Source organism: Ursus arctos, unplaced genomic scaffold, assembly GCF_023065955.2.
Source record: "Ursus arctos isolate Adak ecotype North America unplaced genomic scaffold, UrsArc2.0 scaffold_7, whole genome shotgun sequence".
In the NCBI taxonomy this organism is placed as follows: Eukaryota; Metazoa; Chordata; class Mammalia; order Carnivora; family Ursidae; genus Ursus; species Ursus arctos.
The window spans coordinates 17217258-17241649 of record NW_026623089.1 but is presented as its reverse complement, the minus strand read 5'-3'; the positions used below and the strand labels follow the sequence as shown (position 1 = coordinate 17241649).

At 38.3% G+C, this 24392-nt stretch overlaps 1 protein-coding gene across 6 annotated transcripts in view; it reads left to right on the top strand.

Moving 5' to 3' along the window:
* Positions 1-24392, top strand: part of VTI1A (vesicle transport through interaction with t-SNAREs 1A) — a 358703-nt gene that overhangs the window by 183759 nt on the left and 150552 nt on the right. For 4 of the 6 annotated variants that reach the window (XM_026494125.4, XM_044382127.3, XM_057308554.1 and 1 more), the window contains 2 exons: positions 19194-19264; positions 19941-20002. In XM_026494125.4, coding sequence (XP_026349910.1) covers positions 19194-19264; positions 19941-20002 — 133 coding nt within the window. Of the gene's footprint in view, positions 1-19193; positions 19265-19940; positions 20014-24392 lie in introns of all 6 variants that reach the window. The other 2 variants (XM_057308551.1, XM_057308553.1) reach the window with 1 other exon arrangement.

Sequence of the window (24392 nt, the reverse complement as noted above, 5' to 3'; positions counted from 1 at the left end):
CAAAAGATATCCATATCATTGTGTGGCAGATGATGATGGGGGGTTGGGGGAGGCTTGGGATGGAAGTCATGAAATGTCGATTCTTGGACACCTGCAGACGATGAACAAATTAATTGATCCAGCACATTTGGCACATTCTTCTGTTTAGCACTTGTCTGTACACTGTCTTGTGCTTTGCTGTAATGGTGATTCTCGTATCATTCTACCCCACAGAAGCGTGAGCTGCTGCCTGTTGGGGGCATGCTTTATTTTTCTTTCTATCTTCACAATGCCTGCTGCATAACTGGCTCTCAATAATGTTTATTGAACCAAATTTTCATCCTACCTCTGATGTCAAATTTATCTCCATGAGCAAGTTGTTTAGTCTTTCTGGGAGAGTTCATCAAGATTTAAAATAAATAAATAAATAAAGGGGTGGAGAATCCATGGACAAATGAAAGTGATACAGACTTTTCCTTTACCTCCGTGGGCACATTGTAAACTACTTAATTCCCCAGCCCACTCCCAAATGAAATAAAGATTCTCCGATGTGACCATGGCAATTTTCACTTTCGGAACATTTTTCAGTGCTTTGAAATTGTGATGAAAGACCGTGGAATGGGGAGGGAATCTTTAGGCGTGATCCCTTCTCAATCCATAGATACAATCAGAGTCAGTCTGCTTATAAAATCATCAACACACTATTTCCCACTGTATTAGGTGTTCTTTTGAAGTCTTTCTTACCAAGCTCTGACCTCATTTCTCAAGATGTGTCCACATTTTCTAAATAGGAGATTTTGGCAAATATAAGACAGCCCCAAATACTAAATAATTTTGAATGTTACTTACCATTGAACACTTAAGGGCATCAGTAAGGTAAAGTATGATATGTGTACTATATAGTGTTAACTGGCATTTCATTAAAGTTGTCAAGACTAAAAATGGGTTTTCTTCCTAAGTTACATATAGATTCAATTATCGCTAATGCAGAATGTTTAGGATCTCACATAGAAACTTTTTGTAAAATCATTCCTATATGACACATTGTCTCTACATTGTTTTTAAAGGGAACAGTGAGCTAATCTATGTAGAAATTACACATCTGGATTGACTTGTAGCTTCTTAGGAAAAAGTAAAAAGATTTTCCACCTTCATGGGACTCGGGGTTTAAGAGTAAAATTATGAGAAGTGAAAATCAGCTACAACCATATTCATTCTCATTCCATCTTGCTCTCACTAAGGGAAGAAAGTTAATGGTTTGTGCCGACTGCTACCTCTGTGAAACTAGAGAATTTTTGAAACTTGTCAGAAGATGCTATTTATTATATGCAGTGGCAGTCCTAGGACATGGCATGCTTCTTTGTTACTGATGGCTTCGTCGTCAGTTTTCTGAGAACAGTGCTGGCATCAGCCTCAGTGCACCAGGCTCTAAAATGAGTAGCATCCACTATAAACACCTGAAGTCCTCTTTAGGGTAAACCAACATTGAAGTTCATGAAAACATTGCAGACAGTTCAAAAAGAGATGCATTTTCCTATGGTACTGAAGAATCAAGAATAATTTTGAATTCATTCTGCCTTATTCTGTCTCACTTTTTAAAGATCTGTTGTTGTTATTCTTTTGGTAGGAGCCTTAAACATTCTCTCTACTCAGCAGTCCTTTTTTTCCTCTTTCTTTCTTTTTTTTTTTTTCAGGATTTTAAGCTTCTAACTTTGTAATACATTTTTTTTTAATATGGCATTTGCTTTCAAACAAGAGTTTAGTAGGAGATAAAAATCCCTAATTAACAATTCTTCAGCCTGGGTGAACTGTGTAGTGGGTTTGAGTTTGTCAGTGGGTATAATATATGCCTATTAAATACTTTGTTTAATCATCTATTCAGACTTCGAGACTTCTAGTTTTACTTGCTGTATAACACATATTTTATTTGTATTTGTATGTTTGGGTGTGTGTTTTTTTTTTTTTTTTAAGGCTTCAGTCACTTTTCCTGCACCTGAAGAGGAGAATGGGATTTGCCAGTGATAAATGGGGAAGTTGACTAGCTAACTAATAAAGATTTGTCTTAATCAAGTATGATTTGTCAGAACAGGAGCGCACTGGGGTCAGGGCGCGCGCAATGAATTATACAGCATTCACAGGAGGAAAGGACCTGGCAAGAGACCTCATAAATATGCCGCCATTCCCCACTGCTAATTCGTATTCAAAGAGTGCTCTGCACAGCCATTTTTAGGTTGCTGAGCTGTTCACCAGATTTCTGAGCTTTCTGTTTGTGTGGAGAGAAAAGAAAGAAGTTTCCTTACGTTTTGGCATCATCTAGGTTCTCAAGGTGTATCAGTCCCCAAACGTGGATAGATACCGATAATCCGAAGTGTGCCGTATTACATGACATCATGTGTAATATTTATTTAGTGCCTACTATGGTATCTGCAACATGCTCTACTCAGCGGGGGGGTGCAGAGGTACAAGATACACTCTCTGCCAGACGAGGTTTTAGAAGCTTTCTTCTAATCCCCTTCAAATATTGTCTCTGTAAATTCAAAGATGGCTACAAAAGGAGAAGCCATCTGCCATCACATTAAATATGTCCTCCCAGTGAAGATTTCCAAAACTGAAAATAGCCCTTACTATTTCCCGAAGTTTGGCTTACATTAAATACACAGAAGATATTTTCTCGGGTTTCCATGAAGCTTGACTTTCTAACCCATGTTTCGTCTCTTCATATTAAACATAATTTTAAGTACTGCTCTGTGGCTGAAGCAACATTCAAGGCCAGCTCATCTGTTGTGATCAGCTATGTTTGGGATGATGTCCTCCTTAGCTGTAGAAGGTCAACGTAGGAGAGCAGGCCTGACTTCAGAGTTTCTTTTATGCTTAAGTGACCTATTAGATGGTTTTCAGATGAGATTATAATCATAACGAAATAAGTATCTCAGTATCTAAATTGCATAGAAAAGATATTGGCATCCTCTTTTAATGACTTTAGTAGTTAATAATCTGTTTCTTTTTCATGAAACGGATGTCTATATTAAAATAATAATAGTTGTTGGGGCGCTTGGGTGGCTCAGTGAGTGAAGCATCTGCCTTGGGCTCAGGTCATAATCTCAGGGTCCTGGGATGGAGCTCCCCTGCTCAGTGGGGAGCCAGCTTCTCCCTATTCCATTGCCCCTCCCCCTGCTTATGCTCTCGTGCTGTCTCTCTGTGTCAAATAAATAAATGAAATCTTTAAAAATAAATAAAATAATAATAGTAGTAACAATAATAATTTTTTAAAAAGATTTTATCCATTTATTTGACACAGAGAGACAACGAGAGGGAACACAAGCAAGGGGAGTGGGAGAGGGAGAAGCAGGCTTCCTGCCAAGCAGGGAGCCCGATGTGGGACTTGATCCCAGGATCCTGGGATCATGACCTGAGCCAAAGGCAGACACTTAATGGCTGAGCCACCCAGGTGCCCCAACAATAATAATTTTAAAAATTGTTTGACAGCCGACTTATATCAAAAAATAAATGAGTAAATGAACTTTGGACTTCCCACTTCCAAAAATGGTTCCTCCAAGAAAGAAAAGGTCAAAAAAGATTTGGGAAGCTCCACTTTCTCCATTCCTGCTTTATCACAGGCAAATTTTTAGCAATAGGCTTATTACTCAAATTTTTCCTGAAACCTCCTTCAAATGTTGGCCTCAGCCAGGAATGGAAAAGGAGCACAGTTCTCTGATTTTTGACCATTGCGAAATTGCTATGACTCCCAGCAGGACATTTACGGTGGAGTGTAGTAGAATGTGGAGAATTCTGTAGTGATGGATATTCTTTTGCTTCAGGTAGGAAAAACCCCACCAACTCTGTGAATCAAAGCTGATATGAATATGGTTGAGCTGGTGCTTACTTAGTGTAGTGTCTGAAAGCCAGTTAGACAATCCTCAGTGAAATCAAAGTCTACCACCCTTGTGACGCCATGAAGATATTCACTAGGCAGTGCAGGTGGACAGGTGGTGAAAACAGACCAGAGAGATGATCTAGTCCTCAGAAACACTTGGGCTTTACGTCACCAGTCACTACTGTCTTGTCTCAGCCTGCAGCCATTACATGTCTCACAAAGTACAAAATGCACACTATCCTGGAGAAGAGTTGAAAACCCTGAAGTGGAGGGGGAAAGAGCTGGGAAAAGAAGCCAGCTGGGAAGTAGACCATATGTGAGGTTCTTGGGCCTTTGAAAACCCATCTTGCTTTTCTTCCTTTCAAGTAGGAGTCATTTTTAATTTTTTTTTGTTTGTCCTTATATTCTCATCCTTGTAATTGATTTATGACATTTAGGAAGTCATAAAACATCTAGCTTCCCTTCTTGTTCTGTGTTTGCCCAAAGTGTTGCTCCATATCGTGAGACCAGAATGCCTGTGATGTTGGCCGTTCCTAGGGTGCTAAAAGCACATGTGTGCCAGTGGCCACAACCATCAACTTGGGGATCAATCAGACATGGTTTTTGGGGTTTGGTTTGGTTTGGTTTTTCCAACTCTAGTTTCAAAAGGGTTAATTCTTACCAAGCAGTGCTGGATGTGCAAACGTGGGTTTGGAATGCTGGCCAACCTTGGGCAAATTACTTAATCTCTCTGAGCCTCAGATTCCTTGTCTATAGAAGGGGTTAATAATAATTACTTCATATAGGGGTTGTGAAGATTAAATGCAGTTGTTGTGAAGATTAAGTGCAGTATCTGTCAGGTGCTTAGCACAGTGTCTGGCATACAACAAAGCAGTCAATAAATAGTAGCCCAAAATAAAAAACTTTCCCTGGAGGGAAACATTCATTGCAGTATTTTACACACAGCCTGTAAGCAATAAACTTTTGTTGGGTATATATTGAATGAATGAAGTCATTTTTCATCAGCAAGGGCTTAAGCCTACATGCCCTTTTCCCTCAAAAAAGTCCTATCTCAACTTGTTAATACTCTTACACGGAAGTTTGGTAAAGAACTCAATTTTAGTGGTTCCCTAACAGAGCCTATTGAGATATTAAAAATTCTACTTAGAATTATGCTAATAAGTTCAATATACAGACTCGCCGATGAAGCCTAATATACTCTCTATTGTATTTAGAAACAATAGTGGCTTTGTTTTATCCTGTATTTTAGAAACTCCCAATGTCATAGTGCTTGCTAAGAAAGGCAAACAATAGTAAACTATTTTTTAAGGAGTTTTACTAAAAGAAGTCTCTTAAGTGCATGCTTCATTATGTACTGTCCTTCTAAGGTCAAACTGATATTTCAGTTTACAAAATTGAATGATTCTCTACTGTTCTTCACCTGACATTGACCAGCAGTTACCATCTGATGAGCTAGATTATCCAAATCCATATTTATTTAGCCTTTTCTTTAATGTCAGAAGGATAGCATAAATATTAGGAAATCTTTCTCCCTCATATATCTTTTATTTTTTTAGGAAGACAATAATTTAAGCTCAGTTTGGATCTTTTATCAGCCGCACATCTCAAGTTGAGAAATAATACTAAGGTCACATTACCTTAAAACTCTACTAGAATATACCATAAAATCATCCAGCCTTTTTTTGTTCACTGATTACCTTATCTTGAGTGTCATTAATTTCTACCTCTCAAAATGTCTGTGTCTAAAATGCAGAGCCCTTCTGTTTTGGAGTTATTCAGGACTAAAATGTCTCCATCTTTTTGGCTACTTCATGATATAGTATAAATTCTCCCCCTTAGATTTTAGAGTCCTCTGTAGATGGCTCTGGATTACTTCAGTGTGTTTGTATGTGTTTCAATTAAACTTTATTTACAAAAACAGGTCTTGGGCTAGATTGGGTAAAGGGCCCTTGCAGATATCTGCTCTAGAATAGTTCTCAAAGCATAGTCCCAGGGAACCAGCAGCATCAGCATCATCTGGGGACTTGTTGGAAAGGCAACATCTTGGGCCCCACCCCAGACCCACTGAATTAGAAACTATGGATGTGGGGCGCAGGAATTTGTGTGTTAACAATATGGCTTACTTTTGTTTATTGATTGATCTATGACCCATCTTCTTTCACGAAAAGAAATGTCTTACCATAAAAGATCAGGCAAGTATACCAAGAGCAGAAAAAACTAACTCAGGACAGAAGACAGAAGCCAAGAATTTTTTTTTTTTTTAAAAGATTTTATTTATTTATTCGACAGAGATAGAGACAGCCAGCAAGAGAGGGAACACAAGCAGGGGGAGTGGAAGAGGAAGAAGCAGGCTCATAGCAGAGGAGCCTGATGTGGGGCTCGATCCCGTAACGCCGGGATCACGCCCTGAGCTGAAGGCAGACGCTTAACCGCTGTGCCACCCAGGCGCCCCAGAAGCCAAGAATTAAAGGGAAGATTTGGGTGGGGGCAGAGGGCAGAAGAGGGGTTCACTCTATGAAGAAATTCTAGAGCAATGCTCTAACAATAAAGGATTAAGCTCACCCAGAGCTTCCTAGGATTCAGGCCAAAGAAGAAACTATGTTGGATTACATAGCTTATATTGTTCCGTAGTACAAAATTAATTATTTCCTGTACTGTCAAAAAAAATTTTTCAATCAGAAAGGGGAGGAAGTATGGGGGTGGTCTTTTAAGACAAACCAAGAAATGTGATGAATCTAGTTCTTGAAATCAGCTTTACTAAAACAGCATAGAAATATTCCTTGTTTCATAATTTCTTAAGTAAATCTCATGAGTACCAAAGACCCAGAGTTGAAGGGGTAAATTCCCTATCGGAGCCAGATACGTAGCACTAGAGAATGTTGAGGGATAAAAGCTGACAGTCCTTCACAAAGAGTCTAACATGACTTCCAAAAATTTTTAAAAATATAAATGTCTGGACCCCATTTCCAGGGATTCGAATTTAGTCAGCCTAGAATGAGGTCTACATAACACTGTTTATTTCACGTTCCATGAATGTTCTAGTCTAGAAACAGAGAAGCACACTACCAGATTGCCATTGACTATCCCCTTTAAATTTCAGTCATCACCCGCAGGCTTTTGAAAGAAATAAATGGCAGAAAATTAAAAAATGAGAGCACTAGCTGAAAGCTGAAAAGTGGGTATTCTCTGTTGTCGATTAAAAAAAGACCCCAATGCTATAGATCCAGGATAGCAAGTAGTTCTTATCCCCTGTGCCCACTCTGATCAATTGGAGTTGATTTCCTGGAGCGTTGCGAAGAGAGAGGTAGTTACAAGGCACGTTCAGGGGCAATGTGATTGATTAATAATATCTTCCAGGCGTTTGGTATCAAAGAGTGGCAGCCCGTATGGTGTGTGTTTGTTGACTTTGCTCTCAGGACTAGATATGTGGGTAGCAGAAATGACACTTTGTTGAAAAATTGAAGAAACTGATTTTATCCCTCTGAAATTTTATTTCCAAACTTTAATCATTTCTTTAATTTCTAAGCCACCTTTAATGCCAGTCTTCTCACTTGCTCAGTTTTTCCCCATAAATTTCCAACATGACTTCCTGCCTGATATTTCTTGAATGTTGATCAAGGATTTTAGATCAAAACTTTGTGTTTCTTAATGCTAAAACTCAGTAGCATCAATGTTCAAGGCCTTGTCTCTGCCCATACCCATTGTCCTGTGCTATTTCAGATTCAATAACTTTCTTTTTTTATTTATCCAATATGTCTATGCTCCCTCCTCCTATTTTAACCTATTTGTCTGCTTTCAGTGTGCTCAGGAGAGTCAAGATATAAAAAAATATTGTATGAAGTATGACATTTTAATTTATAGATCAGTGAAAACACTTGTCCAGGCTTTAAGAGAGGGTATAACTTAGATTTTTTTTAATATGTAAGATATATAAGAAGATAACTTTTTCCAGGTGAATTCTGAATATTTTCTGTGAATCAAAAGTAGTTCTGCAGCCTCCTACCTCATACCAGAAACAAAAATTAAATCAGAGTGGGTCAAATACCTAAGTGTGAGAACCAAAACTATTGGAACTCTTAGAAGAACACATATGGAAAAATCTTTGTGGCCTGGATTTGGCAATGGATTCTTAGATATGACACCAAACACGCAAGCGACAACAACAACAAATAGATAAATTGTACTTCACTCACCTTTAAAACTTTTGAACATCAAAAGACATTATTAAGGGAGTGCAAAGACACCTATGCAATGAGAGAATATATTTACACATCACATGTCTGATAAGGGTCTAGTATCCAGCAGCTCTTACTGCTTCCACAACCAAAAGCCAAGCCAACTTAAAAATGGACAGAGGATTCGAGTAGACATTTCTCTAAGGAAGATTCACAAATGGCCAACAAGCACATGAGAAGATGCTCAACGTCATTAGTCATTAGGGAAGTGCAAATCAAAACCACAATGAGACGCTCCTTCACACCTACTAGGAAGGCTATAAGTTTTAAAAATGGAAAATAGTAAGTGTGGCCAAGGAGAAATTGGAGCCCTCCTACATTGTTAGTGTGAGTATGAAATGATATAACCACTGTGGAAAACAGTTTTGTGGTTCTTCAAAAGGTTAAACACAGAGTTACCTAATGGTCCAGCAATTCCTCTCCTAGGCATATACCCAGAACAGATAGTCATAGAAATGCTTGTACATGAGTATTCATATCAGCACTATTCACAAAGAAGTAGAAGGTAGAAAGGTAGAAACAACCAAAATATCCATCAATGGATGAATGGGTAAACAAAATGTAGCTTATCTGTACAATGGAATATTTTTCAGCCATGAAAATGAATGATACCTGCCACAATATGAATGAACCTTGAAATCATTAAGCTAAGCGAGAGAAGCCAGTTCATATTTCAAATTGATGTGACTTAAGTAGTTGTTAGTATTTAATCTGAAGATCACAAGCTATGTGTGTCTATTACTCGTGTATTTATATATTGACATGCATCTGTTGCCATGTACCTGAATCAGAAGGAGAGAAGTGATTCCATCCTTCAAGCCATCTTTCCCTTCTATCTTCAGTTCAAATTAAGGGTAAAATTAAGACCAGAAAAAAAATATCAAGAAAAGGAATGGCAGAGCCAAAAATTCTAGTATCATCTTTCATTTATATATGACGATTGAGCTTCTGTGATTTTATCTGCCGCTGATCCCATTCCAGAACAGTGAGTGAAGTGTTCTCCTTTTATGCTCTGAACATAGGTCTGAAGCCAAGTAAATATGTTTTATACCATAAATGTGTACTTGTGTGGGTGTTGGGGGGTGGGCAGAGGAGAGAGGTTGGAATGTCATCTCCCAATTACCTGCTTTTCACAGCAAGAATGAGCAATTTAAATATATTAAATTTTCCACCTCCCAGATTCATTTGTTAAGAATAACAAATTCAGAGGTGCCTGGGTGGCTCCATTGGTTAAGCATCCAACTCTTGGTTTCAGCTCAGGTGATGATCTCAGGGTCCTGGGATCGAGCCCCACGTCGGGCTCCCCACTCAGTGGGGAGCCTGCTTGTCTCCTCCTCCCTTTGCCCCTCCCACGGCTTGTGTGCGTGCACACACTCTCTCTCTCTAATAAATAAATAAATATTTTTTAAGAAGAGAATAACAAATTCACTTGCCAATATGAACAGAGAGAAGAGAAACAGGTCAGTGGGATGGACATTTTATAATTCTGTATGAGAATTGGCCCCTTATTTTTTAAAAGAACAGGAATATAGTGAAGCCAAAACGTTTGGATAATTATAATACTTTTTTGCTGTTTGTATAATTTGTAAAGAACAGGAAGTTATTTCAGTCAAGACCATGAAATCACAGCACATTTGTCTATGGAGTGCTGTGGTTCTTGTATGGGAACGATGTTCAAGAAATGTAGAGACTGTCTCCTGTCCCACTCTTGCCCAAGCTATTGGAAAGGCCTTTCTTGGACACTGAAATTTTATTTTATTTTTTACTTTTTTAAAAAAAATTCCAGGATACTTAACATACGGTGTTAAATTAGTTTCAGGTGTATAATGTAGTGATTCAACAATTCCATACATCACCCAGGGACATTGACATTTTAAAAGTGTACCAAAGTATTACAATTCCTTAACCCACTATTATTTATTTATTTATTTGTTTGTTTGTTTGTTTGTTTATTTATTTATTTATTTATTGCTGCAAGGATCAGTGACATAAGCACTCAAGAGGCTTGGGTCACAGTTGCAGCTCTGTTGGTAATTAGCAGTGTGACCTGGATGATCTCCACCCCCGAATCCCTGTATCCTCATTTGTTCATCTGTGCGATTACTTTTAAGGCTCCTATTTCTTCTAAAAATCTGTATCTCTGTTACTATAGATTATAGAAGTCAACTGTAGGTTGAAGCTCAAATGGCTCCCATCAACAAAAATGTTCTGTGCACCTGCATATATGTCAGGTATTGCCTCTGAAGATACTGGACAGACTAAGAGGAATAAGAAATGGCCTCATCTTTAAAGAAGGTCATGATCTAATGGGGAAGGAAGAACATATAAGCAAGGAGTCACAAACTCAGATTCCATAGCAGCAAAGCAGGAACATACATAAGTGAAACAGGTCAGATGGGGAGGTGGCAAACTCCATGGTACGGGGCTCTTACAGGTCAGCTATGTCTCAGTCCCAGCCCATTTACCATGTGGGAATGGGGACTCAGGGTTGCCATGTATTCCCAATTTCAAAAGAAACTCGAAAGCCAGCTTTTTATATGCAGTCTGTTTAAAAAAATGTTTTGTCACCAACCAGTGCAGAAGTGTTCCATGAAAACAAGACATGTTTGCTGGCCATACAAGTTTTGCGGGAATACCCAATAGTGACTTCGAATAAGCAGAGAATTAGAATGTTATACATTCCGTGATAGAAGCAGGTGTAGTTCACAAAAGGTATATAGATAGTGATTAACTCTGCCCATAATGATTTCTAAAAAAGCTTACTAATTACTTTCTAGTCACTTGTCGTAGTTTACAGTACTTTTTGGGTTTTCTTTGAGTCATTCATTCAACCTAGAGATTTGGATGTGCTGAACACGTCTCTCTTGTCTGCTAAGTAAATCCATGTTTGGCAAATTCCACAAGTGAGCCTTTGGAATGTGTTTTGACAATTTTACCCATTCAGGTTTTCTGCTGCTTCATCTCCTGGCTTTTACATCCTTTATTGAATTGTGAGAAAGGGATGTCCTTCCTGCTGCTCTGGTCTTGTTTCATAGAATAGAACAGATTCATTCTCGTTTTTGAATGGAACTGTAATTAACATGGCTCCTTTTGTTTAACAAGTTCAGTTTACATAGTACCTGCTCAATTCCAGAGCATCGTTATTGGTGGTACAGCTTCATTGACTGATGTCTGAGGGCTCTGGGAATAGTGTTAATTATCTGCAGCAAACCAGGTAACTAAAGGGAGGTTCCACTCCTGACTTTGATGAAAGTAGTGCTGATGATTTTTTTAATTGCTTAATGAAAGATTTGATCATCTTAAAGCAAAATAGAATGCATACTCACCTGCTAGGGAGGTAATACTAAATCACAATTGCTAAAAAAGAAGAAAGCTGGGCCATGCACACTCTTTTGCTGTATGTCTATTAAGAATGCATAAGTTTACCTTCAGTTTATATGAATGTATAGTTTTCTGTAATAATGTCATCATCCAAGTGCTTGTAAATATTTTATACTACATAGTAAACTTGAATGTCCTCGGAGGCCCAGCAGGCTACTGTATGAAGCAGTCCACTGTTATAGACTTGGGCAATCTGGAGAGTGTATGACTTGCTTAAAAGCATTCATGTTTGAATTGTTTCTTGTTTCCTTTTTTTTGAGCATTGCCAGGGTGCGGGTGCCCCAGGGATAGGAATACATCTTTGGGCCTAATTTCGCCCTTGTGCCCTAGTTTGTTTGCATGCGTTATAGAGAAAAAGAGGCATTAAGACTTTATAGAGTCCTTGAGTTCTAATATTTTAGAGCAACAAGGGTCAGTGAAGATTATCTGCTCTAAGACTGTCATTTTACTTTTAAGGAAACTGAGGCCCAGAGAAGGGAAGTGTTTTACCTAAATTCAAGCTCAAATGGCTACTTCTTTATTTTCTTTTTAGTGGGTCATAAAGAAGCAGGGGGATTTGGGACACCCTTCTAGAGATGGTATTTCCATCTTCTTCAGTATAATGACCATTAGCCACATTGGGTTACTGAGCACTTGAAATGTGACTAGTGCTAGAGAGGAACTGAATTTTAAATTTGATTTTGATATTTAAATAGCTACTTCTTTATTTTCTTTTTAGTGGGTCTTAAAGAAGCAGGGGGATTTGGGACACCCTTCTAGAGATGGTATTTCCATCTTCTTCAGTATAATGACCATTAGCCACATTGGGTTACTGAGCACTTGAAATGTGACTAGTGCTAGAGAGGAACTGAATTTTAAATTTGATTTTGATATTTAAATAGCTCCATGTGGCTAGTTGGTACCATATTGGACAGAGAAGCTTAGGGATTACAATTTCATCCCTAATTTATCAGTCTACCTTAAAGAAATATGCTACTTCACATATAACTTAAAAACCAGTCAACAATATACTCTTGTTTATCTACTCTCCATCCTTTGTGCTCTGGTTGTCACATATTTAATTCTACATATGTTGTTATTTTTAATGTATCTGGATCTGAGTTCTGTAGATCCAGATTTCCATCTACTATCATTTCCCTTCAGCCTGAAGAATTTCCCTTAACACTTCTTGTAGCTCAGTTCTTCTGGTTGATTCTCCCAGCTTTAAATTATCTAAAATTATCTTTATTTAACCTTACTTTTAAAGGACATTCTCACTGAATACAGAAGAGTCGGGTGACATTTTTCCCCCCAGCACTTTGGGATGTTGCTCCAGTGTCTTCTTACATTGTTTTCTGATGAAAATTCAACCCTCATTCTTCTCATTGCTACATGTTGTTTCCCCCACTCTGGCTGCTTTTAAGATTTTTTATGTATTTTTAGTTTTTAGAAATTCGACTATGATGTGACTAGGTGTAGTTGTCGTTGTATTTATCTTACTCAGAGCTTGTTGAACTACTTTGATCTGTGGATTGACATTTTTAAAATGAAGTTTGAAAAGTTTTAGCTGTTATTTCTTCAAATATTTCTTCTATCCTATTGTTTGTCTCTGAGAGTCTCTTTTTCTGGGAATCTAATTGTATGTGTATAAGACCACTTATTATTATCTCACAGATTGTTGATGCTCTGTTCTTTTTTTTTTTTTCCTAACCCCATTTCCTCCTTTAGTTTGTATAATTTCTATTAACCTGTCTTAAGTTCAAGGACTCTTTCTTGTATGGTAAATGATATTGTATTTGGTCCATCCAGCAAATTGGTTTCAGATGCTGTATTTTTTTCATTCTCAAATTTCATTTGCTTCTTTTTAAGAGTTTCCATTTGTTTCCTAAAAAACCCATCTCTTCACCTATTGTGCTTACCTTTTCCAAGAAATTCTTTAATACCATTATGATACTTATTTTAATATCTTTATCTGCTAACTCTAATACATAAGCCACCTCTTGGTCTACGTACATAAGCTGTGTTTTCACCTTATTATTCTCTCCCCCCCCCCTTTTCTTGCATGCCTTAAAATGTGTATAGTATTCTAGACATAGTGAGAAAAAGGACAGTAGAGTCTAAATTTTTCTCTGAAAGCATTTTATTTTATCTTATATTTGATCAATGGACTGATCAGATTCTTTCCAAAATTAAGTCAAGTTGTTGTTAAGCTGAATCTCTAACTAGATTGGATTTATCTAAGATGAGTGTACCTCCCAACCTGTATTTAGGCTACTTTTTTTTTTTTTTTTAATCTTATCAGTATTTGATCTGGGAGTGAGTTGGTCTGCAGTTTTCCATATTTTTGGTTCATATTTGGGCTTAGCTCCTGGCAGTGTCTCAGAATACAAGCACAACAAGAATATATAGGAATATATGATTTTTCTTTTTACTAACCAGCCCCTCCTCCACTGCGTCTTGCTTGGCAAATTTGGAGATTGGAGAATTACCAAACTAAGCAGTTTGTTTTTGTGTTTATAGCTCATCCAGATTTCATTCTGTCCTGTACACCTACATTTTCATAAGGTGTCTAAATCATTTCTCTTCATCCCTGAGAAGTCTATCTATCGCAGTCCTGTGCTTAACTCAAGAGCTCACCCTAGGTGTGAACATTGCCATAGCTCTTTGCTCACATATGAGGTGCTATTTCTCTCTAGAATCTATCAGAGCTTCCTTGCGTACACTGAACTTCCCCACACAACAATGGTAATTATTGTGTCTGGGTTTTTCTTGTTTCTGAGAGTCATTTACATCTTTCTGCATCCTAACTGGAAGCAGAAGGTCCTCATGTATCTCGAATTGTCAAATAATGAAAAATGGTGAAAGAACTGTTTTTTCCACTCCCTTACTTTTCCAGGCATCAGGAATTCAAAAGACTCTTCATGTATGAGTAACACCAATACTGAGGATAACCTACCCCATTCAGGGCATGATAAATATAGAGTCAGTGTCTAAGAAGGTGTGCTAGATGCCAAAGAATGACTGACCCAAGCACTCCATGAACTACTCCCTCCTGGGAGAGCTAGGTGTGACTTCTCTTGTTTTCCCAAAGCAATACTTTTATTAGTTTGGTGGCCAGAAGTTCTAAAGTCAGGTCCAAAATTCAGTACTCCCAAGTTCTTAGGAAATATTGCTTTGTGTTTTTTCAGTTGTGTTTGTTGGTGTTCTACAGCATACATATGAAAGCACATGCTTTAAAAAATAGCTCTTCTACAGTATTTCTATGTAATCCTGCACTTCAGCGAGGTCCCTATATGCACAATAGCTGGATAATTATGAATCTCTTTTATCTGTTACTAAAATTGCTAATGAAGTTTTGAGTGCCAGAAGATAACCTTACCTTATCTTAGTTCTTTAAAGAAGGTTTGACTGGATGTCTTCACTTTTTAAAATAATTTGCTAGAAATCACATCGTTAACAAAGTTTGCAACAAGAGAGTTAAATATAAGTGTGATGAAAAATAATCATTTTTTTTTTTCTGGTGAGTGCACTGTTTATAGCATAATGGCTAAAAAAATTTTTAGTATTTTGAATTTATCAATGGAACACTTTCTGATTAATTATATTTGAGGCTCCTTCTCTTTCAGTCATGTTTACATGATGTGAGCCTCAGTCAGTTCTACCTTCATATGAAGAATATTTTTTTTAAGGTTTTATTCATTCATTTTACAGAAAGAGAGACAACGAGAGAGGGAACACAAGCAGGGGGAGTGGGAGAGAGAGAAGCCGGCTTCCCACCAAGCAGGAAGCCCAATGGGGGACTTGATCCCAGGACCCCAGGATCATGACCTGAGCTGAAGTTAGACGCTCAACGACTGAGTCACCCAGGCGCCCATATGAAGAATATTTTAATCTGCTCATCTCCAAAATACAAATCCAGTAATCATTTGTTAAAGTTCATTCATGTCAGTCTTATGATGGTTCAGGTGGCATTATTATTTTGAATGAAGAGCGATGATGCTTTCCATGGTACAGGCTCCTCAAGCTAAGTCTTATCTTTTGTGATGCCAGACCAGTCCTTCAGGAAGTATCTTGCTAGATTTGTAGTTTCCTGCTTCTCTCTTCTTTGATGAGGCAGGAAAGTGTAGAGTGCCTGGTGTGTATCTCCCAACCCCACCCCAGATATATTGAAAAGGAGGGGAAATGTTAGCCAAAATGCATTCTGCAGTTTGTAACCCCCCAAAAAGGGCCATAAAACAAGGATATGTATTATTCATTCTGGATAATTTGAAAATAAAAACTCACTTGGTGAGTTTGAATGCCATACTCCCGGGATAATTCCCAGGACCCCTGTGGGAAGGATAGAAGAAGAGCAGGAAGGAACTTTTCTTTCCAGGAATTCATTTGTCATGCTCACACTGACATGTAGAATTCCAGCATACAGCATCAGTTTTGATTTTCTTTTATGCTTCCCATTGTTTCTTATTCTCAAGAAGATCCTCACAGTCAACAAGTGCAGTATTTATAAAATTTATGATTTCTCATCTCTCTCAGTGGAGGCAGCATGGCTGTTTCCCATTCTGTTGGCACTGTGAAAGTTTAAAGAACTGAAAAGTCTAGACTGGGAATATCAGATCCACACTGGTTTAGACCTATGAGCTTGTGTTCTTTCTTTGTTGGAGTTTGGTGAGTGCTTACATCTTCACTTAAATTATTCAAGAAAAGTAAACCTAACAGTGTTACTAGTTTTTTAAATAAGATGATTCCTAAATGTCTAATACTAGTCTGACCAAGAGTAGTCTGTTTTAAAAATAATCCTTCCCAATTTTATTTTGTTTTGTTTTGATTGGAGTAGGGGAACACGTAATGAAAAAACCATACATAACTTTGTTTGCATGAATTTTCCCTTTCATTATAAGTGTAAGCATTTCTAATATGCTTGGCCTGAACTTTGCTTTACTGGAGCATTAAAATTGAAGGTAGTGAGTAAGAAATGAAAGAAAGAATTCTGTTTCCAACAAATGGATGGTATCTGTGTTTTAAGACCAAGATGTGTGCACTCTTGGCAATATCTTTTCTCTTGCCAGATGGGTTAGGATTCAGATGCTGAGATATTTCCCAGGAGGCAAGGAGATTGAGGGAGTGATTTAACAACTCCTGGAAAGGCCTGAGCTCTTTACTGCTTGTTCTATTGATTCCTTCAGTAGCAGACTATGGATCCATTCAGAATAGTTTTTCCCCTAGCAAACCTGATAGAATTGTGGATCCGTTAGCTGCATTCCAATGTTGACTCCTCCAGTGCCACACTTGATATGCTTTGAGAGCAAGAATAGATCACAAACCTCTCGTGCACTTTATATGCTCCGTTCGTGTACCTTATTTCTATCTGTCATTGCTTTCTTCCACGAACACTTACTAGAAACATTATGCTTGTGACAAGCACGGTGATAAAAACCTATTTCCCATTTGTTTAAAATTATTTATTATAATGCCATTAATTCTGATAGGAGAAAATATTATATAAGTAGTATTTGCTGAAAGAATTAGAGTGTTGATGGTGTCTCTAGATATTAACGATTTTGAGTTAATGAATTAAGACTGCTTAATTATGTTGCTTAAAGGAAGTCAGTGTGATACTTAATAGGATGACAAAATTGAATATTGTAGCTCATCTGCAAAAAAGAAAAATTCAACTCTAGTTGGTTTTTCCTTCTTCATTATTTGTATCATCTTCTACATTTATGGTGCCTTTCCTGGGAGCCACATATCTTATCCAAAGTACCTTAAGGCTATATTGAATAGAATTAATAAGAAGCTAACATCTGTCTGAGAGGAGATACTATACTAAGAAGGTACTCTACTGGAAAGAATTGTCAGAGTTTGTATAGGTATCAAAAATACATTGATGCTGTTGCATTTAAGCATTTTTATTACTTGGATTTTTTATCATGAAAGGAAGAGACAGTCCTTTTACTATTATGCTATGAAGGACAAACTCTAATGTAGCGTTTAAGCTTTGGCTGCCAAATCTTCACTATTGGCACAAAAGTTCGTAAGTGCAAGGCCTTGATCTTCTTTACTGGCTATGTCCCCAACATCTACACTGGGCACTGAGTAGGAACTCTATGATTTTTCACTGAGTGCTTAGGTTCCCCTGTGTTATGTGATTACATGCATTTGTATGGTATCCTATAGCTTTCAAAACATTTTTACTTAGGTTAATTTCGTTTGACCATAACCACAATTTTGCGAGGAAGGTAAGATAAGTATTTTATCTTGTGATACCCAGTTCCAGTGGGTTGTGGCAGACCTAGGATGCGAGGGGGCCCAGGTCATAACAGTCCATTGGTTCTTTGTATCGATCATCATCATTCAACAAATGCTTATTATTGCCATAGGCCAGTCACTGTGTTAAGTATTCCAACCGAATTATTTAACCTTTACCCCATCCTCTCAACACAGAATGATCTTCTTTCCATTTTAGAGGTGAAGAACTAAGGCATGATGAAGTTAGGTAACACATGCAAGGTCACACAGCCAGTAAGCATCGGCCCGGGCGATTAGGCTCATGCAGTGTGAGTTCCCAGCCTGTGTTCTCAATATGGCCTAACCACTGCCCCACAGTTTTTAGGATGTCTGTCTAAAAAGTACATTAGTGTACATACATGAGCCAAATAACTACTATGGCGATTTCCTAATGACTTTATTAAATTATTTGCTATTGTTGTAATAGATGCTTATTGAATGTTTCAATACATTTATAAGCCAGGGATAATTGTTGGTATAGGTTGTGGGTAAAGAGACAATACAAAAGAAAAAAAAAGAAAGAAATGTGGATATGTGATAGATAGGTCGCCAGCATTACGAGTCAGATTTGTCATCCTTCTCTTATAGAATAAGGTACCTTCCAGGTGATGGAGAGTGAGTCTGAAAAAAAAAATTTATTCAAGGCAGCTGCATATCTGTCAGGTTAGGACATACCTACGGCCTCGTAAAAGGAGGCAAGCCGACCGGTGCCAACCAAACGGGATGATCGCGGCAGAGGAAAACCTCGTCGAACTCAGCAGTGTGCTTTTTAATCAGTGTTCTAACCTGCTCATTGCTGTGTAAATGGAGTTCTGTCTGCAGCTGGAGCTCTCCTCAACCATGTGTGAAGTGCACCTCATCCTGACTCAGGTATCCACTGCAGCTGAGAACACACTAAAGGAGCCCTTGCTCCAAGCCCAGAGAGCGTTCCACTAGCAGTAAGCCGCAGTAGTTGAGAGTGCAAGGACTGTAGATGTGGGACAAATACATTAAAATCAAAATTGTTCTAACTGGAGTTTCGCTTGCATCCGCAAAGCAGTGCAATAATAAAGTGGGGGAGGTAGAGTAGACTCATTAACGTTGGCTGTAACCTGCAAAACCAGAGACTGGATGCCATGATGATAAGATAACAGGAAGGCTGCTGGACCTGGGCTCTCCATCTTGGCAGATAACAGATAGGCCGAGGTGGCCGTTGGCCAATCCTACCACCTCCCCGTCATCACTGCCTTGTTGGTCATGTTCTATAGATTGAATTGTAAATCTCACCTAGTCATACCTAGGATACGTAGGTAAATGCAAGATATTTTCGTAGTATATGAAGTGTTTTCCAAGTATACGAAACATGTAATGTACACTTATTGAACATGAACTCCGCACCCACTGCCATTGTGGTACTCGTGAAGGTGGTTCTCACTTCCACCCAGCATCGCCTGTCCTCACTCAAATTTCCTTTTCCACAGAGCAAATTGGCCAGGAGATGTTGGAAAACCTCAGTCATGACAGAGAAAAGATACAGCGTGCACGTGAACGAGTGAGTAGAAGTGATACAGTTTTTTTCATAAATTCAGGAAATGATAAGATGTAAAACAAAAGGCCTTCAGCATATGCATAGACCGTAGCGATGGCATAGATGTAAGTGTGTATAAAAATGGCAAGGGCATATGAGGGATGTCGAGTAAGGGGAGAGGAAAAAAAGAGTGTGGAATAGAGAAAGAATAAGCTGACTCTTTCTTTCCCCATCCCGGAATGCCCCCAGGTAGCTATTTTATTTAGCTCTATAACTGAGAAGGTCATGAGGGAGATTTTGGAGTATGTCAAGTCTTTCAGAGTGAAAGCTATAAAGATAATGATGTCTCCTCCTCCTTCAGTTTATTTCATTTATGTTCATATTCCTAGGACTTCACACATTTGAAATTGGATTTTAATTACAAGATGTATATTCAACTTTGTCAGCCTGCAAGATATTTGCTTTTATAGCCAGTTCAAGTATCCAGTTTAATGCTCCTGGGATTATCTATTCCATGTAATTTTCTAAATCTAAGAATTTTCAGAGATTGTATAGGTGTCAAGATGTATTTAATGTATTTAAGTATTTATTATTAATTGGATTTTCATCCATGAAAAAATTACTGCTTGCCAGTGCACTTTCGAAACGATCCAATTGCATGAAGTCTTGTTTTGTGTTAACGCTGCTTTTCTCTTCCTAGCTTCGGGAAACAGATGCTAACTTGGGGAAAAGCTCCAGGGTTCTGACGGGGATGTTGCGAAGGTAAGAGCAAGGTAGGGACCCATCTTCCTCTCTCTCCCTTGTTTGAAATGATGTTTTTCATCTAGTTGCGATGGGGCATTTTCCAGGCATGCGAGCCTCTGCTCTTAGTACCCTGTGTCAAGACCCTTTTGAAATGACAGAGCACTGATATTAACTCTTGTTTGGACAGGGACACATACCGAGTAACTTAGATTAGAGAGAAGGTTTGAGCTAGGGGGGTTACCTCAAGCTATGGAAAAAATTAGGGTTAGACATGAAGTATTTTTTCATAGCCCGAGGAAGTCCCCATGGCAGGAGCAGACTGATTTTATTTTCTATTTCGATAGCCTCCTTCTTATAGAAGGAATGCAGGCCTGCCAGTATCAGGAGCACAGTTGGTGTTAGCTGTGTTCTCTCTCTGTTGCCTTGTTTTCATTGCTTTCAGAAACATTGTTTGGGGGAAATATTTCAATTTTACATATATTTAAAGATGCTTTTTAAAATCTAGAGATTATCTGAATAATCTGAATTCACATGTGCGAGCGAACAAATGTCAATGTTTTATGTCTGTCACTAACGTTTGACTGGTGGAAAATATTGGGGAGAGTGTGAAAATCAATGAATGAGTGGGTCATACTCCATATTCTGTATTTTTTTGAGGGAAGTGAGAAATGTTTTCATTGTTCTGAAAATCAGAGCCATTTTTTACGTAGGTTTATTCAGCATGGCAATTTCTTACATTCAGAACCTACCAAATAAGATTATCATTTAGCATAACCTTCAGTTTGGGACTGTAGCTGGACATGTGAATGAGGAATGGTGAGAATCGCCTCTAGAGTAGCTTCATTGGAATTTTAAAGGAGAACTCCTTTGGCATTGATACTACAGAGACAACTGTTTTAGAGTAAGTAAAGTCGTTTCTGGTCACGTATCTGTATATGGTAATTTGTTAGAAGTGTGTTTGCTGTGTTCACGATGGATGGCACAAGAACCAGTCAAAGGTGTAGTTGCTTGGTCTCCATCAGGCTGATCAGTAGCGAGCCCGAAGTTCCCGGGACACTTCCAACCAACACCGACTGAACTCCCCATGTCCCTGCTTTTCCTGCAGGCACAGTCCCAATTCAGAACCATAAGCCACCAGATTCTCTGCTTAAGAGTAATATGTAAATGACCTAGAAAAACTCAAAATCCACAGAGAAGTGGCAATTGAAAGGAATGCTTCAGTGCCTATAGACAATAAAAAAGAAAAAAAGGAAAAAAGTCCTCTATTGCTTCCCTGGGAGGGCCCCTGCGATGTGAGCTGTAACGAATATTCTGCATATGTCTCCATTTTGTCAAATCTCATTAAAGAGTCCTCCTGCTTTATGTCAATTGAGCTGTCCAGAAATCATTCATCATTTTTAGTGTAAAAAAAAAATCATGCGGTTATTTAAATAATATCATATTAATGTTAAAGTTCAGCTGTCATTTAATGGTATGGCTTAATCAGATGTAGCATTTAGGAAAAATAGTTTATTCGGGCTCTACGTGGCTTTCAGGTTGGCAGATTCAAATAAGGATTTATGAGCTTCTAAACCAATGTATTTCTGTCCATGTTTCTGCTTGATGTACCTCACCCTTTTGTGCAGGACACTGCAGACAGTTATTTCAACAAATAAAGCATCTCCTCATATTGTGTTTGAATAAATTTGCAAGTCATTTAGAGAGGGCGAAGCACAAACACTTCTGGAACCTTTGACCGGGCTTTCTGTAGGGCAATTAGACTAACGCGCCTGTTTCATAAGCCTGTAGAGGGAAGTTACTGCACGGAAATCTACTTGGGATCCTCTTTGTAGGCAAGCTCAGTCAATCACTGACTCATCTCCTTTTGGGATCTGTCTAGGGTATGAACAGAAATAAAAATCCCCAGGTGGACATCACCTTGCTATGGTGAGCCAAGGAAACACTTAACACCGCCCCCCCCAACCGTGCATATTTGTGGTTGTGCTTTTTATAAAGCTCAACTGGGATCTTGGTATCAGCCAAGGTATCCAGATACTCTTAATCAATGCTGTAACCTAACTGAGTCTCTGGGGAACCAAATGCAGGTGGTGGTTTTGTTTAGTTTCTAATTACTATCCCACATGGTATACAATTTATTTTGGACTTGGGAAAAGGCAGAAATATTTTATCAACTTCTTCACTTCATTGTTTTTATTATTCCCTGGAAAACCAGTCTCTAGAGAAATGGAGCCAGCTTTTGTGTACCAAAGTCTTTAATTTAATGCTCTGATTTTGCTGTTACATGCCTCCCATTCACATGGCATCCCCTTCCAGCACTGGGGAGACTTTCTTTCAAAAAGAGAGATCACATTCTTTCCCAAACTGCATAGCTACCTTGTGTGTGGACAGTTGCTTCTGATTTAAGTAAAGGTATAATATCAAAGCACATGCCCATCTGTCACCTTCACAAATGTATAAAAGGAATTAGCATCCTCAAGGTGCAATGTAGGTGTTTACCTCCATACAACATAAGGTTCTTTATTTTCATATGGTAGATTCTGTATGACTGGGAATGGTCTACAATACTAAACCGTGGTGGACTTAATTTATTTAAAAGAAAGATTGCTGATTACTTTTAATTTTTAAAATTTAGATCATTTTTAATTTTGTATATGGAATGGAAATGTCATGCCGTGGCCCCTCATTTGGGTCATTTTATTTGTTTTGATTAGTCTTTTGAGAAGACAGGTGAAACAAATGTTCTATCAGTGCCAAAGTCTGTATACAGACCCACCCGATTATCTGTAAGACTGACCAAAAATAAATAGGGAAATAAAAATGAGTGAGTGGCAGCCACCACCATTCATGCTTTTACTTTTTTTTTACCATCACATGAGATTTAAAAAAAAAAAAAAACTATTTCCTTCTTTTCTCCCTCCCTTCCTTCTTCCTTCTTTCCTCCCTTCCTTTTTTCTGCTTATTCACTTCCTCAGTAACTACCCAGTGCCTCTGTACAAAGCCTTGGGGAATCCTCAGATGAAATCGTTTTGATCCTTGCCTTCGCTCTGCTAGAGGATATGAGCTTATAAAGTACTGGGGGAGAGGCACCTGGGGGGCTCAGTCAGTTTAGCTTCTGACTCTTGATTTCAGCTTAGGTCAGGATCTCAGGGTTGTTGAGATTGAGTCCTGAGTCAGGCTCCGCGCCGGGTGTTTAACCTGCTTAAGATTCTCTCTCTCCCTCCCTCTCTGCCCCTCCCCCCGCTTGTGTGCTCTCTCTAAAAAAATAAAAAGGAAAGAGAAGAAAACAGTCCCGGAGGAATTCCTAAAATTACCTAATTCTCAAGGAAGCTCTTGAAGATTCTGCGACTCCAGTGAATGCTTACTGGTCATTTAAAAGGGTGCCGGGAAAACAACCAATAGAAAATATCATTTAAATAGTTATAAAACCAATATGTTTCAAAAGTTTAGAGATGCAGGAGATGATTTATAGAATTATAAACAAGTTTTGAAAGGAGCTAAACATGCAAAAAGTATTGAGACATACCTAGTTTAGTGAGATAGCCGCTGATTCAACCAAAATAAATTATTCTTCACATAACCACACTATATTCCCAAGAGGAAGAAAGCAAAGGAGAAAATTGGTCCATTCGAAATTACAATAGTGAAACTTGACATCAGAACACAGATATCACTGATTTCCTGGAAAGTAATTTTTCTTCTGTCTTGACAGAAGGTGGAGAACTAGCTAGGGACAAACTGCTCATTTCCTGGCTCTGTAGACAGAGTTTGGAATAAAGTGCTATTCAGATAATAATGAAAATGGTCACAAAACAAATGGCCATTCATGTGGTGACTGGGGCCAAAGAAATGAATTTTTCATTGACTCTCACAAAATGTGATTATGACAACTGCTTGTCTTGCAGCGTCACAAACAGCGCTGAACGCCTCACACGTTGCTCTTGGTGTATTTGCGTGTATATGCGTGTTTGTGTGTGTGTTATTTCCTGCACAGCTGACTGGGAAGCCTTATTAGAGCAGACAGAGCTGGCGGTCAGGGAAAACGAAGATAGAACTTTGCGAGATTTTCAGTCAGAAAACAAAAGACCTCGTAATTCTTTTTTTTTTTTCTTTACCTCTGAAGAGCGAATAATTTATCAGTAGTAGTATATTTGTTTCTAAAAGTATCTGAAGGATTTCTTGGGAATATAATAGTTAGGATTTGAGATTTCCTTTGACATAAATTTGGAGGACACATTACAAATTTATGTTGGCTCATTGACTGCATGTTACATGCTGGCGAAAAAGGCTTACAGAAAGAAACAGCGTATGTCATATTTTTTAAACATCTTTTTCCATATGATCACCTTAATATCAAATAATTTCCTCTCTCCCACACACGACCTGCATGTGCCCCTGCTGTTTAAATTTT